General features: G+C 39.3%; 1 protein-coding gene and 1 long non-coding RNA gene across 4 annotated transcripts in view; one reads left to right on the top strand and one right to left on the bottom strand.

The window, feature by feature from the left end:
- Positions 1-17,330, top strand: part of LOC146667426 (ral GTPase-activating protein subunit beta-like) — a 34,389-nt gene continuing 17,059 nt past the window's right edge. Inside the window, exons 1-9 of one of the 3 annotated variants that reach the window (XM_085409115.1) lie at positions 1-614; positions 1,358-1,534; positions 2,102-2,304; positions 2,769-2,935; positions 3,039-3,213; positions 3,851-3,982; positions 4,056-4,201; positions 4,407-4,457; positions 5,292-5,336. In XM_085409115.1, the coding sequence (XP_085265241.1) occupies positions 1,379-1,534; positions 2,102-2,304; positions 2,769-2,935; positions 3,039-3,213; positions 3,851-3,982; positions 4,056-4,201; positions 4,407-4,457; positions 5,292-5,336 (1,075 nt within the window). In that variant the 5' untranslated portion in view covers positions 1-614; positions 1,358-1,378. The remainder of the gene's footprint in view (positions 615-1,357; positions 1,535-2,101; positions 2,305-2,768; positions 2,936-3,038; positions 3,214-3,850; positions 3,983-4,055; positions 4,202-4,406; positions 4,458-5,291; positions 5,337-17,330) is intronic. The other 2 variants (XM_085409114.1, XM_085409113.1) reach the window with 2 other exon arrangements.
- LOC146667427 (uncharacterized) lies at positions 13,971-16,392 on the bottom strand. Its single transcript, XR_014912067.1, has 3 exons — positions 16,133-16,392; positions 14,671-14,730; positions 13,971-14,149 (listed from the first exon to the last, which is right to left on the bottom strand). It is a non-coding gene; the product is annotated as an uncharacterized LOC146667427 (long non-coding RNA).

Genomic DNA, 17,330 nt, shown 5'->3' with positions numbered 1-17,330 from the left:
AGTTTCAGTCATTGTGAAAAGGTGCTGTTTATAAGGTTGGGGAAACCTGCAGTCAGCTGAGACTGAAGAAGTCACTTGGATGAGTGACTAAATGTCTCTCCCACTGAAAACGCTACGACCAGATGAACAGAATCAACTTTTTGGAATTTCCTTACCTGGATGATTGAGCATCAAGATGTTCTTAGGGAACATTTTGAGCAACCACCTACTGCTGAGAGCAGCATCTGAATGAATAGCAGTAGATAATTACTGGTTTGGACTCTAACACATGGAGCTTTTTCAGTAAAACAAACAGAGTCATTACATGACACCAACCTATCAGGAAGGTCCTACATGTTGATACTAAATCCATCTGTTTAATGTAAGCTAAAAACTGTCTCTGCACACCGTGCTTTGCTGCAGTCTGGCAATAACAGCTCAAGAGGTACACCTCTAGTTAAACCGGTTCTGACTGAAATGTCACATTTCCTAACTGACCCTGAAGGCAGCAGCAGAAGGTGACTTGAAGCTTAAAGTTTTGCCTTAGAGTAACTGATTTGATTTCACTGTTGGTGTCAGCAGGTGGTAGCGAAGAATTTCACTTGCAAACCATTCAGCTGGACTCACCTGTGCAGGTATGATACTTCAGTTTCATGTGGAATCTGCTGTTAGAAATGTTGAACTGTCTTGTAATCAGTATTTCATTTCTCTGGAAGTATATTTACTGCAGTACTATTTCAATACAAGCTGGACTTATTTATTTACTTAGTGATCAAATGTCTTGCAACAGCACATCTTATTCTTCAATTTACTTTGTGTCCTTCACTTTCTTTTATTATCTGCTTTTCTCTCTCCATCTAACCACTGTCTATTCTTCTTAAGAGAAGGACTGTATATGGACACTGTGAAGAGATATTTTCAAATTAGATGAACTCAAAATAACAAACAACCACTTTATCCTGTATCAGTTGAATTTATAGATTGTATAACAAATTGTATTGTATAGTAAGACATTAACCTCAGATTACATTAGCGTAATTGTACCTTATAATAGTTTAGATAATTTTATCCGTGAGCTGAACACTTTCAGGCTCACATGTTAGAGATTCATGTTGCAATTCAGTTGTCAGTGTAAATGTGTTAAACTGACAACAAGGCATCAAAGATGAAAGATTTTCCAACTTCATGTGAACTTTAGAAAGACTGCAGAATAAACATGTACACAAAATGCAAAAAGGGAAGATTGCAGCTGCTGATATCTGTTTACCTGTTCTCACATCTGACAGTTTTAATGTAGCTGCAGCTACACTTTAACTGCCATGCCAAGGGCCTGTTAAGCAGTTCACACGATAAGAAACTCTGCGTGTCTGTTATGCAGTTGAGCTCTGAATTTCCAACCATGGACCAATCACTGTCTGGTGGGCGGGGTCAAGTGAGCGTGCTCAGCTGTTTCCCGCCTTCTGTAGGCAGAGATATTGCTGTTGCTGTGGTGAAACCCCTGGGAGCTGGCCTTGGAAACCCTGGCACCCGTAGCTTGCTATGCACAGACAAACAGGTGAGTGTGACCTCTAACTAAAGCCAAACACACAGTGGGGGTAGACAACACAGCAGGAAGTGAAGAATGACTTGAAGCCCAGACCAGTTTACTGCAAAGCAAGTTGGATACAGTCAGACCCTGTTACCAAGAATGTAGAGGGGCTGTGTAAAATATTAATAAACAGAGAATGTAGCCTTTTACCAATCATTAAAACCTAGATACAAAGGCCTCCTTTGTTGTATTTTTTTGTTTAATAATTCACCAAATATTTTCAGTGGATGACAGGTCTGGACTTCTTTTTCTGTTTGGCATGTAAATTTTCCTTGAAACATAAGTCGTATCTATGACAGTATATGTAACTTCCAAACCTCTGTACAGCTCTCTTAGCTTTACTGGAGTACTCATGAGGTGACTGTTATTGTGATTTAACCCACATAAATAAAACTGAATGTAACAAGTTTATTTACTTGTGCAGGTAACACAAACCACATCATAAAAATACAAAAGAAACATCTGAATCTTAATCTCAATCCTAATCACTGAGGACAGAAACATAATAATAATAATGATAATCTGAATATGCAGGTAAAGTGGACAATGGAGGTCTTGTGTTATGGCCTCACTCTCCCACTAGAAGGAGATACCGTCAAACTCTGCGTGGACATCTACACTGATTGGCTAATGGCCCTGGTTTCCCCAAGAGACTCCACTCCTCCACCAATCAGCAGAGACCCCAACCTGTATGTCCAGAAGATCCTCCGACACCTGTTCAATCTGTTCTTGCCCAGGTAGACAATCTTTCCTAGACCTGATTACCCTGATTTACTGATCCCATACAGGGATCCACTAAGGAACCATTGACCTTTAAGGACCTTGTTAGTTTTGAATACCTGATGTTTTTAGATGCTACTCAGCCCTTCTTTGAGTCCAGTTAAGCCATATATTATATTCATGTGGTTATAACAACATGTTATACGTGTTAACAGTTATCAATACTTATTTTACTGGCTGATGAATATCGGTCAGGTCAGATTGATATAGTTGATGTTTCTTCTACCTTATGTTGCACAAAGCTGTTCTATTTAGTGACACCTACCAGACCAAAACCAGTTGAGACAGTGATTATTAAAGATAAAATTCTTCTATTAATCATATCCAACGACTAGCCATTAGTGTGGTGTCATGCAGATCAATGTGGTTGTACTTGTTACTGTTTTTTTCTGAACTCTTCTCTTCTTGACTCTCCACTCAGGTCTGACCAGGTAAATCTGGTCTACCTGTCTCTCTATCAGCAGGTTCTGTGTGCTGTCCAAGTACTGGCTAAAGAGAGTACCATGATGAGTAGAGACACCTGGGAGACTCTGTTGCACTTCTTGCTTCGCATCAACCATGCCATGCTGTCTCCAGCAACTGCTGCAGGTGATAGTTATCCTAACCCCCTGTATCTTTATTTGTCTCTCCTGTCCATTTCTCCTGTCTGCGTCTCACCGGTCTTTCTTCACCTGTCCTTGTATTTCTATAGGTGGTGTATCAGACATGTTGATGGCAGTGCTCCTTGAAGTGTGGCTGCTGTCTTGCTCTCGATGTTTTCCATCTCGCTCACTATGGCAGACATGCAGACAGATGTTGAGCAGCTGGAGACATCAGCCTGCAGTTGTGGAACAGTGGTGCAGAGTTGTTGCAGCCTTAACTTCCAGGTTCAGAAACATCACAAACTGTGACTGAGTTCTGTCCAGCAGCAGCCACAAAATACTCATGGGGAGATGTTTTTATTGTTGTTGTTGGGGAACTATATTGTATTGTTTGTTTGTTGGATTATTGGTGCTATGTTGTTACTATCTACTAGATAGATAGATAGATAGATAGATAGATAGATAGATAGATAGATAGATAGATAGATAGATAGATAGATAGATAGATAGATAGATAGATAGATAGATATGAATATAAAATATAAATATAAGCATAAATATAGCATATATATACATATTTAAATACAGAATATATAAATAAGCAATGAAATATACTCATTAATGAGATGTAGCAGCCAAATGTCTTTTGCACATTATTGCGACTGTTGTGAGTCTATTGCGCGTGATTAGTTCTTGTTTAGTGTTTAGCTTGTGCAAACACTAAAGTTTAGTTGTCCCCGCCTTCCTTTGTCCTCCCGTTTCCCCTCCCCCTTCCCTCTAGCGAGGAGTTAAATAGTTTGATGGCATGTGGGACAAAGGAGTTTTTATGTCTGTTGGTCCTAGACTTGGGGAGAAGCAACCCGTCACTGAGCAGACTCCTATGGTTTTTTTGTCCGTAATTGCATTGCTGTAATGTGCTCAGGTTGCTGCAGCTGACTTTTGGGCCATCATTCCCTCACTTTAAAGTCCCAGAAGAAGATGCTGCCCTGATCCCCGAGGACATGGATGATAAGCGAATCCCCCAGACCTGGTTCAGGTTCCTGCATTTATTTAGGTAACAATTGCTTCAGAAACATGGTCAGATGTTTTTAACTTGGCATGTGACATGTCTTTTCATTGACCCCCAGTAATCCGGTGGAGCTTAGTCGCACAGCAGCTGTTGTTCCATCTCAAGTTTCACAGGGGGAGGTGTTGAGAAGAGGTGACAGTCAGCTACCAAACATCTTCTTTAAAGCCATGAGTGGAGTCGGTATCCTTGTCGACGCCTTCCTGGGTACGCTGACCTTTACACATTAACCTCTTTGTATAGGCATCTCCCTGGTGGCACTATCTGGTGCCAAGTTTTTACATTAACTGATTTCTCTTGTCATTAATCACAAAATAGAGATAAATTCTAAAAATACCAAAATGAAATTATAGTTGAGACTTAACCATGATAACCAAACATTGAGGAATTCATTGTAAGTTTTTTTTTATAGGTGTGACTGTGGAAAGTAAAGAAACAATAGAACAACTCCTTCCAAACACTGGTATACACACAATACACTCCGTGAACTCATACAAACCCATCACACCCATGCATTCTACTTTACATGCATGACACATTACAAATTCAGTTACATCGTAAATATTTGTGCAATCTCTGATTTTGTACTACTACCAAATCAAAAAATCTAGATGTGATTGAAGTACAGCTTTAATTTAAGGAGTTTTGCATGAACTCTGCATGAATTGCAGCCATTTTATAAACAGTGCACCATGTTCATAGGGTCAAAAGACGTTGGGCTAACTAGATCCCCATCTGATCAGTTTTACAGCATTTTGCAGAATCAGTGCACAGAGTATAGCTTCAGAGACTTCAGAGTTCATTCTTCTTCTCATATCACCAGTCACATCATCATAAACACTAGTGGTTTTATTTTGTCAGTCTGACTGTTCCTCCTTCACTTGTATTAATTAAGTTCCAGTAAAAACATAGCAAATGCAAGTGAAACACTTGAAGTGACGTCTAGATCTTTTATCTTAATTTTTCATGCAACAACAAGACTGGCCTTGAAACTGTTTATGAAACTGTTTTTCAGTCAGCATTAGAGGCTCTTAAAATCTGGGCCTGTGGATAAAAATGGCTGTAACGCCTGAATAGACAATAAAATATTTCTTTTAAACCCCTTGAATTAAAGATAAAAGTCTGCACTTTAATCACACCTTGATAGTTTAACTTAAACTCCACTGTAGGGATGAAGAGCGCCGAAATGAAATACAGTCATTCAGCTTTAATGCACAGCCCTTAACAAAAATATTACATCACTTTTAGGAAGCATTTTTATTCATAGTTTTCTGGCTTTGTTTGTGTGTTTTTTCAGGAATGACAACAAAACTGCACTTCAGAGACCGGCTGCCTTCTTTTGGTAACCCAAACTGATCAGATTAAACCAGTCAGTTAACTAATTAAATTAGACCTAGAGTCATTTGAGAGAACCAAACAAGATTAGCAACAACTAGCAAGGTAATTTTAGGTTTACCAGTGAGTTTCGGTGTTGTTCAGTGGTTATTCACCTCTTACTGGGATACACTGTCATGGTAACCTATGCTGCATAGCTGCATGCTATGCTCCTAGCTTGTTATGTTCAACATATGAAATCATATGTTGAACATAACTACTACATACTATTCCCAGCATTTGCTGATCCAGGTGGCCTACCACTTCATAGCTGAGCTGCTGTTGTTCTCAGTGTCTTCCATTTGGTTATAATACAACTAACAGTCTAACAGGACATTTCACAACTGAACATGTTGCACAGGTGACATCCTATCATAGTAGAACGCTGGAATTCACTGAGCTCATGAGAGAGACCTATTCTTTCACAAATGTTTGTAGAAGCACCTAGATCTTTTTTTGATATTTAAACATCTGTGGCCATCGAAGTAATATGAACACCTAAATCCAATTATTTTTATTTGGACGTGTGAGTGAATACAAATGTAATGTTTAATCCCTGCTTATTTCCTGCTGACAGCGATCTTAGAGTAATTGCACTGTTCCATAATACTTAATATAGTGATATCAAATGTGTACTTGTTTTTATAGTTTTGTTGGGGTCACTACTCAAGAAAAGTAACACTACTGGTTACATTACTTGTGTGTTATTTCATAAAATTGAAATAATTACCTATGACATAATTATTAGGAGTCTGTCTTTCAGTATTTACATATGATCACAAAGCCAACAACGCAAAGCGTTGTTCAAAACCAATCCAAGCAGATCTTAAAGTGATCGCCAGAGTGATTCTACCGTAGAAATATGACCATCAAGCAAACTTGATGGCTCGTCATTGCCTTGGTTATTTGTCAGGGTCAGACTTAGGGATGGGTACCGGTGTCCGGTGCCATGATGGCACCGGTTCTGACATAAACGGTAGTAACCAGACCGAAAAGCAGCGCACATTTCGGTGCTTTTTTTTCCTGAGCTGTGATACACTTCTAGCCAATCATTTTACGTTTCCGAGGATAGTAGGCGGGGCCAGGTACGTACGTTCTGTTAGAGCAGAGCTACAGATTAAAAATGTCCAAGGCGAAGCGGTCAAAAGTCTGGCTGTACTTCACAGCAAAATATGCAAACTCAGCAGCAACAAGTGCTTTAAGCTGATACTGTGATACTGTCAAAGGAGGTAACACCAAGAATCCGATTAAACAGCTGGCGACGCATAGCGTTTTTTTTAAAAGCCGAGAAATGCGCCGTATTTGATAGCTTGCTGCGAGACCTCACACCGTGCACGTCGGGTGGGTTGCCAGTTATCGGACCCGGAGCAACATCCCCCAAAAACCCGAAGAGGAGAGTCCTGGCCCCTAGCCCTGCCAGTGTAGCAGAAATGATGAGGATGATGATGCAGCAGCAGCCGTTCTTCTCTGCGTGAGTAGCTTAATGTTGTTCGTGTGTAATTTACGTTGAGTAGGCTAACCATGTTATTACATTAATGCATGTAAGGTGAACTAGCAAACATCATCATAGCTACATGCGGCTGTCTTCTTGTTTGATGGCAGGTACTCCCTTCACCCTGGACAAAAAGGCTAAAATGACCAAAGAAAAAGTGGAAAACAGTTAAACATGAGAGGTTTTTGGACAAAGTTTGTGTTTTTTCCATTGTTTAAGCACTGCTTCCAGCCAAGAGTGATACCATATATGCCCCATAGCTGCAGAAAAGGCTAACATTGTTATCTTTTTACAAAAAAAACCCAGCTGAACATGAGAGGTTTTTGGACAAAGTTTGTGTTCTCCATTCTTTAAGCACCGGTTCGAGCACCGTTTAAGCACCGGCACCGTTTCAAAAGTACCGATTTGGCACCGGTATCGGATAAAACCTAAACGATACCCATCCCTAGTCAGACTGATGGGCTGCGGTCAGCCTAACCAGCTTTATCATTGCCCTGGATTCTTTGTGTTAGCCTTGCAGATGCTTACAGAGTGGCAATTCTGTTAGAACTATAATGTATAACTTTGATTGCTCTTTTGTCTTTTAGATTAGATTAGATAAAACTTTATTAATCCCTCGGGTGGGTTCCTCCAGGAAATTCGGTTTCCAATAGCACAGCATCGACAGAAGTTACAGAATGTGAGCAGAAATATACCATATATATAAATACAGAGTATACACAAGGGATAAATAAAATAAATACGAATAAGAATGCAAGGGATTTGCACATTTCAAGTATTGTGAGTCTATTGCTCCGTTGGATATTAAGTATTGCACAGTGAAGAGGCACTACAGCTGTTCCCTCCTCCTTTGTCCTCCTGTTTCCCCTCCCTCTCCCCTCCAGAGAGGAGTTAAACAGTTTGATGGCGTGTGGAACAAGGAGTTTTTTAAGTCTGTTGGTCTTTGGGAGAAGCAACCTGTCACTGAACAGGCTCCTCTGGTTGTTTATGGCCGTGTGCAGAGGATGCCCAGCATTGTCCATAATGTCCAGCAGTTTCTTTAATGTCCTTTTCTCTGCCACTGTCACCAGAGTGTCCAGTTTCATGCCGACCACAGAGCCAGCCTTCCTGATCAGTTCTTCCAGCCTGGATGAGTCCTTCTTTGCTGTGCTGCTCCCCCAGCACACCACAGCATAGAAAAGTACTCCAGCAACCACTGACTGGTAAAACATCCTCAGGAGCTTCCTGCAGATGTTAAAAGACCTCAGCCTCCTGAGGAAGTACAGTCGGCACTGAGTTGCATGACCAGTCCAGTTTGTTGTCCACCCACAGCCCGAGGTACTTGTATGTGTTGACCACCTCCACCTCCTCTCCCTCTATCTGAACTGGCAGTGGACCTGCTCTGGACCTCCCGAAGTCCACAACCAGTTCCTTGGTCTTTGAGGTGTTGAGTTGCATGTGGTTTGTGTGACTCCATGTGACAAAGTTCCTCACCAGACTTCTGTACTCCTCTTCCTGATCATCCCAGATACACCCCATGATGGCTGTGTCATCTGCAAACTTCTGAATATGGCATAATTCAGAATTGTAGCAGAAATCAGAGGTGTACAGGGTGAAGAGAAGAGGGGACAGCACAGTTCCCTGTGGTGCTCCTGTGCTGCTGACCACAGTGTCAGACGTGATGTCCTTCAGCCTGACGTACTGTGGTCTGTCGGTGAGGTAGTTTAAGATCCAAGTGACCAGGCAGGAGTCCACCTGCATCCTGTTCAGTTTTTCCTGAAGCATACAGGGCCGGATGGTATTAAAGGCACTTGAAAAGTCAAGAAACAGGATCCTGACCGTGCTTTTTCCCCTGTCCAGGTGTGAGTGGGCTCTGTGTAGGAGGTACAGGATGGCATCCTCCACTTCAACATCTGCCTTACTATTTTGTGTAATAGTAAAGTCTATATCTCCATATCTCCACTGTAGACCGCTCTTTGTTCTACTTAGACTTAGTTCCTCCTGTGACGGATGGCGCATTGGGCCACAAGGGCTCGCCAATGAGTTTGGTTTGCAGCCACATCTTCAGCCTCATCCCATGAAAGATCGACCGCTTTCAGGCCCTCAATGAATGACCGTCTCCACGTCTGTTTTGGTCGTCCGCAGCTCCATGACAGGTCTTCATGACATGGCTATCTTCGGTAATCATTTTGGATGTTGGCGAAGAACGTGATGGCGAAACGAAATCGTCGCTCCAATGCCACGTCTGCTAGCTGTTGTGAGGCAGTGCGCTGAAGGACCTCCTCGTTGGTAACATGATCTCGATATGAAATTTTGAGAATCTGTCGGAGGCCGTGCTGTTGGAAAACATTCAGTCGTCGGGTAATCGTTGCCGTCGACTTCCATGTTTCATTCGCATAGATAGCCATTGGTATGAGTATCGTATTGAACAAATGGACTTTGGATGATATCGAGATGGCGGTCGATCTCCAAACTGGATTCAAGTTGCGCATGGCCGATGCTGCCTTTTCAAGCCGACAGGCGACGTCCTTGTCTGAGCCACTGTTCGGTGTTATCACACTGCCCAGAAAAGTGAACTGATTGACTTCATCAAGCAGGTGGTGGCCAACGAGTACCGGAGTATTTGCTCTGGCCTAACCGAGCCGCATGACTTTGCTTTTTGCAGCGCTGATCTGCAAGCCAATCTTTGACGCTTCATTTTCCAGCATGGTGGTCAAATCACAAATGGAGCGTTGAGTAGATCTGAGCAGCAAAATGTCGTCCGCGAAATCAAGATCTGCAATTTGTCGTCCGTCGTGTCCTTGGACTCCATGCTCCCTGTCCCGCAGGGTATGCCGCAAGATGAAATCCACAGCCAGTACAAACAGAAACGGCGATATAACCAAGCCTTGTCGGACTCCCGTCTTGATCTCGAACGAGTCCGAAATCCCACTATCTGTATGGACACAGCAGCTTGACTCGTGGTAGATGTTTCTCAGGAGGCTAACGAACATCTCCGGTATGCCGTAGGACCGGCAATTCTCCAGATCGTTTCTTGATGCACGCTGTCGAACGCTTTTGTAAAGTCTATGAAATTGATTGACAGTCGTTGCTGTAGCTCGGCACTTTGATCGATTATTGTCCGTAGCACAAAAATCTGCTCTGAACAGGATCGTCCATTCCGGAACCCGGCTTGTTCTTTCCGCAGCAGCTGATCGACTGTCAAACAAAGACGTCAGAGTAGGGCTGCTCAATTAATCGAATTTTAATCACGATTACGATCTGGGCTTTCAACGATCATTAAAAATGACTGAGCCGATTATTAGCCCCTCCCTCATGCTTTACTCTCGCGCTGCTCCATGTGGCAAATCAAGCGCACTGCTCTGCATTTCGAACACGCGTCACAACAATTAAGAGGACCCGAGGGAAGCTCGGAAAGCTAAGCAGAAGTTATTTGGAGAGGAGAGTGACTGCCGTTGGTTGAAAAGAAAGGTAAAGAAAAAAAACTTCAGTGGTGTGGAAACATTATGGGTTCGCGGAATCAGATGTGGATCAAGTACACTGTAAAAACTGTGACTAGAGGTTACTTAAAAAAGTTATGGCAACAAAGTGACACTTGAAATAATTAAGTAGATTTTAATTTCAAAAGATTTATGTAAAATGTAGAGAAAATGTTAATTAAATTCAAATAGAAAACAAAAGTAGATATTAATAGAATTAAACTGTAAATATGTGTTGGATTTAGGGTCAAAATCTCAAACTGAAGGTTGAAATTGCCCAACTTTACCAAAAAAAAAAAATTGATATGAAATAAGTCTCTGAGAAAAATTACTTTGAATTTACTAACTATCTGGCAAATGTTTAGTAAAAACTTCCTAAAATATCCATTACAAAGAAATGAAATCTTCTTGTTTTTTCAGTAAAACTCAAATTGGATTCAATAATTTTCCAAATAAACCTTAAAAATAATGACTGAATAATAAGAGAAAATGAAATGAATTTAACTTATTTTCTGAGTAAAATGAATCAATTTCACAAAGAAAACATCAACACAGTAATTTGTTTTATTGTGGAAAATAAAACACAGTAATTTATAATATAACATTTTTCTGCTCGTATACACTGAATTCTCATCAACAATCTCCTGATCTCCTAAATACATTCCTCTGCTGTAAATTTGTTTTAGTGTCATAAACAGTTTATCACACAGCTTTGTGTACAGAGCAACAGCAACATAAACTGCATGAATGTAAACCAGTTTTGTAAAAAAGAAATTAATCTTTAGATTAGACTGTAATATCAACATGAACCTGAAATTTGAATATCCTTTACCGTTTCCTTTATCTCTGTTACTTATTTATGATTGACTAACAAAAACTTTAGTTAGTCAATCTTTTGTTAAATTGAATCACTCAATATAACTGTAGAACAAAGGTTTTTTAACTCATGTACATGGAATATCAATAATGTAAATCAACCTTTTATCCCAATTTGGATGTTTAACCTGAGAAAATCTAAGACACATGTAAGAGGAAGTAACATTTCTACAGCTACAGGACTGCACTTCTGTTAAATTTTAAAGTTGTTTTAAACTAATGTTTTATAGTAACATACACTATAAACAAAGAAAAGCTTCACTAGTGATTCCTCCAATTTGTTGCCTTTCAAACAGAATATTCCTAAGAAACTTGTAGGTAATAAAAAACAAACATTAAAATGAAGAGCACAAATACAGCCTGACACATTGCAGGTCATTTGGGTAAGACATGAATAAGTTGAAATTATTTTGAAAACTGAAAAGATAGCTGCATCTAACAAAGACAAACCAAAGGTTTTCAGTGAGCTTATTTCCCTTTCATTCTTTCAGAGTCCTCACTTAAGCCAATAACTTGTTCTTGAGGCTGTTCACTTTTGGTGAGAGCTTAGCACAATCCAGTTCAAGGAAAGTTTTCTGGAATACTTCCAAGGTGTATTTTAGCTCTTTGGGATAGGCAAGATTGACTGCATATGTCAATTCAACCAGCATTGCGCATGCTCTTGGAAAATTGCCCAGAGCAGGCATAACTCTCACACCCTCCAGCACAATGCCAATGTCATCCTCCTCAGATCCAACAGCCTTGATTTTGTAGATTTTCATCCTCTGTTCAGAAAGATCTTGTGACACACCATCCTCATCAGCATCCTGAAACAACAAACACATGAGTTTTCTGACTGTAGTTGCACACATGAAATATTTCCTGGACACATCCTGTAGCTGAATGACAAATAGAACATGATAATGCCTCAAATTATTTGAAACTTGACAAACACATATGAATAACAAAAACAGAATAATGTTTCTACTTCAACACTTACACTGTACGCTTTGATCAGTTGATCAATGGACTCCCCAAGGTACACCATCAAGCACCGAATAACCAGATTTCTGGTTATGTCATTGCTAGGATTGCTTGGTGACTGAAAATGAGCAAGAATTCCAAAAATTACCATCAGATAAGTGACCATTTATTAAGACAAAACTGTGAGAATTGGCAGTATTAAAAAAAACTGTTAAATATCAAATTATCATCACATGGAACATTATGTGCGATAATTAGCTGATGTTAATGCACATGCCTGGGTGCTGACAGTCAACACAAAGGTATTGTCAACATGCTTGTAAGCTTCAATCTTTAAATGTGTCGTTTTAGTAAATTACATTAATTTATTCTTTTAGTTTTTTATCTAATTTAGTTTATGTTCGTCAGAAAGGGTTTTTCCTTCTTGGGACAAAACAAAAACCCAGCAATACCTGTACTTGTGTTTTTTTGTTTGTTTTTTGTTTGTTTGTTTTTACTAAGAATAGACATGTATTTAAAATACAATTAAAACATGAAACCCATAATTGTGTTGTTAATTATATCAGTGACGTCCTGGCGTCCTCTTGCACTGACAAAAACATGCAAACAAATTAGTGGAGCTGTGCACCATGCAAATGAAATTTGACAAAAAAATTCTTTAAATAAAATTCCAAGCTGAAATGTCTGTGGAAAATACCTTGGCTATGATAGCCTGCAACTTCAATCCCATGGCTCCCCCCTTGGAATGGAAAAGGGCCAACAGTTTGGGAGTGTACTCATCCAGCATGGACATGAATTTGGGTTCAAGGTGTACCAGGGTAATCCTGTAGAACTCATCCTGCAGCTGAACGACAAAAAAAAACATGATGCGGCCTCAAATTATTTGAAGTTTGAAAGATTACATTAAAAAAACCCAAAAGCCTACCCAAAATGAATTTGGAACTCACATGAGATGCCTCAAACAAAGCTGGCCATCTGGCTTTGATGTCTTCAATGCTGGGGGACAGGTTGACAATTTCATGTCGTCTATGTGCAAATGTTTTAGCCATTTTTTCTTTTATCACTTTGTTGTTGTCTCTTTTCTTGACTTCAGTAAGCAACTGAATTCTCTCTTCTTCTTGACTGTCCTCATCTTCACCTGCTGGATATGGCGGAAGGTAATTTACCTCTGCTTTCCGAGGCTTTTTCACTTTATTTGCAGACTTCTGGTCACCTGGACTCTTGTGTTTCATGGCATTGCATGTCAACTCAGGAACACCAAACCCTCTAAGTTTTGTACGATAATTGGCCATCTTGTATTTGATGCTTTGTTGCCAACCATAATAACCTGAGAAAGAGCCAGGTTCCTTGAGACAAGGGTATTTTGTCACAAGTGCCTCAGCAACATAACTAACCTGTGCACTTGAAGGATAGGCCGTAAATGTAAATATAGTTTCAGCCAACTTCTCAAGAATATCAGTCTTTACTTTGGAGGTGGGCAGAAGATTTCCATTCTTTTTATACTCCTCAGTGGCTCTTTCCCGGTACATCTCAGTTTCATATGCAAACTGTGGAATGGGAAACTGTTTCGGCCAGGGCTCACAACGTTCTGTGGTCTTCTGCCTTTTGAGAATAATGGTGTCCTGAGAAGAAGTAGTTGCAGCAGAGTCTGCATTGGATACAACTGACTCAGCATATGAGGAGTCATAGTCAGACAGTTGGCCAGAGGGGCCGCCAAAACTGTCATCAACCGGAGTCAAGCTTAGCATGACTGGGGTGATGCCAACAACCTTCACAGTGTCTTTGTCTTTTATCTGGTCAGCTCTGTGAAGAGTGAAGTAGTCCTGGAATTCTGGGTCAAAATACTGAAGACTGAAGTCATTTGAAATCCCAAAAGTATCCTTCACAACACTCTGCAGCTCCTCCAATGTTGGTGGGATCCCTGATGGAAGAACCAACTTCTCGATTTGGTCATCAATAATTACACGAAGCTTTGCCTCCATCTTGTTCAACCTAGAATAAAATGTAAATGGGCAGAGTTAAATTTCCCTTCAATTAAATAAAATTAGTTATTACTTTTCATTTATACAATAGTTGAGATATAAAACTATAAAACAAAAAGCACACTTCAACACACCAAATGTTGCAAATAACAAATACTTGGGAGATGTACATGTTATCAAGTTTTTGTTGTTGTCGTTTTGTTTTTTGTTGTTTGTTTGTTTGTTGAAAAAGATTTGCATATCTTACACTGCCATCCCATTTGCCAGGTCCTAAAGTGATGGAAAAATATATATCTAAGAATCTAAATAGTTTTTCATGACAAATGTAAGAGCATGGGTATCTATACACATTTGATGTTGAGATTATAGAGAAGAAGAAAAAAATCCTACAAATAATAAGCAATTATTTTCTACTTATTGTTTTTACAAAAACAAATAAGTTAGATTAAGTGGGGTCAATTTGGTAATTTTATGCCGCTTCAATTTCAAAACCATTAGTTTAATTTAATATAACATGTTATCACAACTTACTTTATAATGCACAGTCTACATGCTGATCAGGTGAATTTAAGTTGAGGGATCTTCCATTACCTGAAAGGAAAGCAACATTATCATTAATAGCAGTCTCCAAAATAAAAAATTTACACAAACACACGCAGTCATTCCAATAGATTAACACATTTCAAAACATATAAGGACGTTTACTGTTATTTTCTAATAATGATTCTACAAATTTTCTGGTGAGATATTTACTCTTAACAGTAAATATAAACTCACTGACACTGACTTAACGCCTCTAAACGAACACAAACCTTTAGAGCACTTTTGCAAATATGCGATGTCTTGATAAACCGAGCAGGTATTTGAAGTTTACACAGCACCTCGCATGAAAATATCTTAAAAGTTTGTCCAAATTCATGGGCTGCATCCTCCTGAGGACCCGGCCTTCGCGGTCTACGTGGGCCGGGTCCCCAGAAGGTCGGGTAGGCTGGAAGTAAACGGCTGGGGAAATTGGACGGTCTAGCCTTCTGATTAGCGTCACCGCTGTCTCGGTGGAGTTTAATAAACTCAGCCGTCTGCTCCTTGCTATCTAAAATATAACAGGACGCTGGAGTAAATTCTCGACCGTCTCACATTTTTGTTTAATCAGTTTTCTGTTTGACGTTTATTCAGCTGTGTGAAAATCCCGGAGGATTAATAAAGTTTTGTTTTATCTAATCTAATCTAATAACTTTAATCTCAGCCAAACCGATTTACTCACGAACAAATAAAATACCGAAAAAACCAAACAATAACATTTTTAGGTTGTCTAAGTGACTTATACATTACGTTTAAACTGAGTAGCGAAACCCCACGGTGATCTGAAAATGATGTGCCGGGAATTGTGCCGTTCTCAGCGGCTTCAGTGACCCTCGAGCTCCCGGCTTGCTATCGAGCTGGTGGGTAGCAGATGCTCCGAAAACGTCGAAGCACTTTTGCAAACATGCGATATCTTGATGAACCGAGCAGATGTTTGATGTTTACACAGCTACTTTCTCGCCTGAAAATATGTTAAAAGTTTATTTTGTGACCCAGAAAGATTACTAAGAGTAATTTTAAAACTTAGTAGCGGCCGCCATTATTGGAAACTGGAGTTCGAAAAACTGACTGTGGCTGACAAAATCACTCACAACTGAGCGCAAAACATTTTCATGAACTTTTAAACGTGGATGAAAGACGTTAAAACTCATCGGAATATGTCGTTGATGTTTTTTAATACGGTAAAACATGTGGTTAGTTAAAGCTGTTCAGTAACACAGTCGTGAAGGCTTGGAAAGTGACCTTGTGCTAGCAGTCCACTAACTGCCATTTGTGTAAAAATACGATACTATCATTACAGTGATGATTATTAATAAAATTTCGACGTATCATACTGTTTAAAACCTTTACTCAAAACCGATATACGTTATTGTTTAAACCGTGTCTTATATTTGAACAAATTAAGAAGTCTTACCTCTGACAAAATGGAGATGTCCACTCATGAAGCGCGTGTGTCCTGCACGTGGCACAAAGGATTATGGGCGGAAGTGTTCAATGATTAAAATGAAAATGCTTTCATCAGTTAAATCTATTAGATTTCTTAAATTTTTTTAGTACTCAAACATTTTTTTTAAAATCTACTCAACAAACCATTGCTGAATTTACCCCAAACAAAACTGTGTAAATTTAAATAACTGAACATCTCAAAATTGTTGAATTTTGCTTAGATTTGATTAAAACTACTCATACACGTTTTTACTGAGTAATAATTACTATTACTCTCCTATTAGATCCTAATTAACCCCAATCACAGTTTTTACAGTGTAGACACAGTGTGTAAACTTTGCTATGGTGTCGTAGCTGCACCACAGAGCAACACTGCAAAGTTCACATTTTTTATTTATTTCTTATATTGCAAACATTTGCACTGTTATCAGTATTTGCACACTATTTTATATTATTTTTTAAAGTCATTATTCAATACATTGTTATTCTTAACCCTTTAAAGCCGGTCAGAGCAGCATGCTCGTTTTGTATAACTATTTTTAAATCCCTGTAGAACCTGAACCGCTAAGCTAGCACAATAAATTTTTTTCCATATGAAACCAGAGGAGTTGTACGTACTTCTTATGCCATCAGCTTGTCCTCGGTCACGGTTTCCTTCCACATATAGCTTTGCAAAAATTGCATAAAAAGCGCTTGCAGGAACAAAAACATAATATTCCAGAAACACGCTTTGCCGATCCGATCAGCTGTTCATAACACTTCCCACATTGAAAAAGACGTCAACGCGAACTATCGCAAGTGACGTCATTTTCGCGGAAAATGTAGTTTTTTTACTTGTAGGCCTTAGAACTCGAATTGCACTGCTGGAAATAGTTTATTTTGATGCACATGCACATTCTTTGCAAATTTGCATCATAGGATTGTTTTTTTGTTTTTCCTGCAGTATATAAAAATTGCTGTATCTCCAAAAATAAAACTATGAAGACACTCAAAATAAATTTCCTGTTGTTGTAAACTATTTTTTGCAACTTTTTTGTATTTAAAGTTTTGAGGGATAAACCTCTTAAATTTCTCCAAGTAGAAATATATGTAAAAAAACAAAACAAAAACGATTTTCAATTTTTTTTTGTAGTTTATTGCACTTTTTTGCAATTAATGTAGTTACT

This window comes from Rhamphochromis longiceps, linkage group LG6 (genome assembly GCF_057381845.1).
Source record: "Rhamphochromis longiceps isolate RC_006_pf linkage group LG6, R_longiceps_female_GT1.1, whole genome shotgun sequence".
NCBI classification, from domain to species: Eukaryota; Metazoa; Chordata; class Actinopteri; order Cichliformes; family Cichlidae; genus Rhamphochromis; species Rhamphochromis longiceps.
The sequence above is the reverse complement of the archived record's forward strand: the minus strand, read 5'-3'. Positions and strand labels throughout refer to the sequence as shown.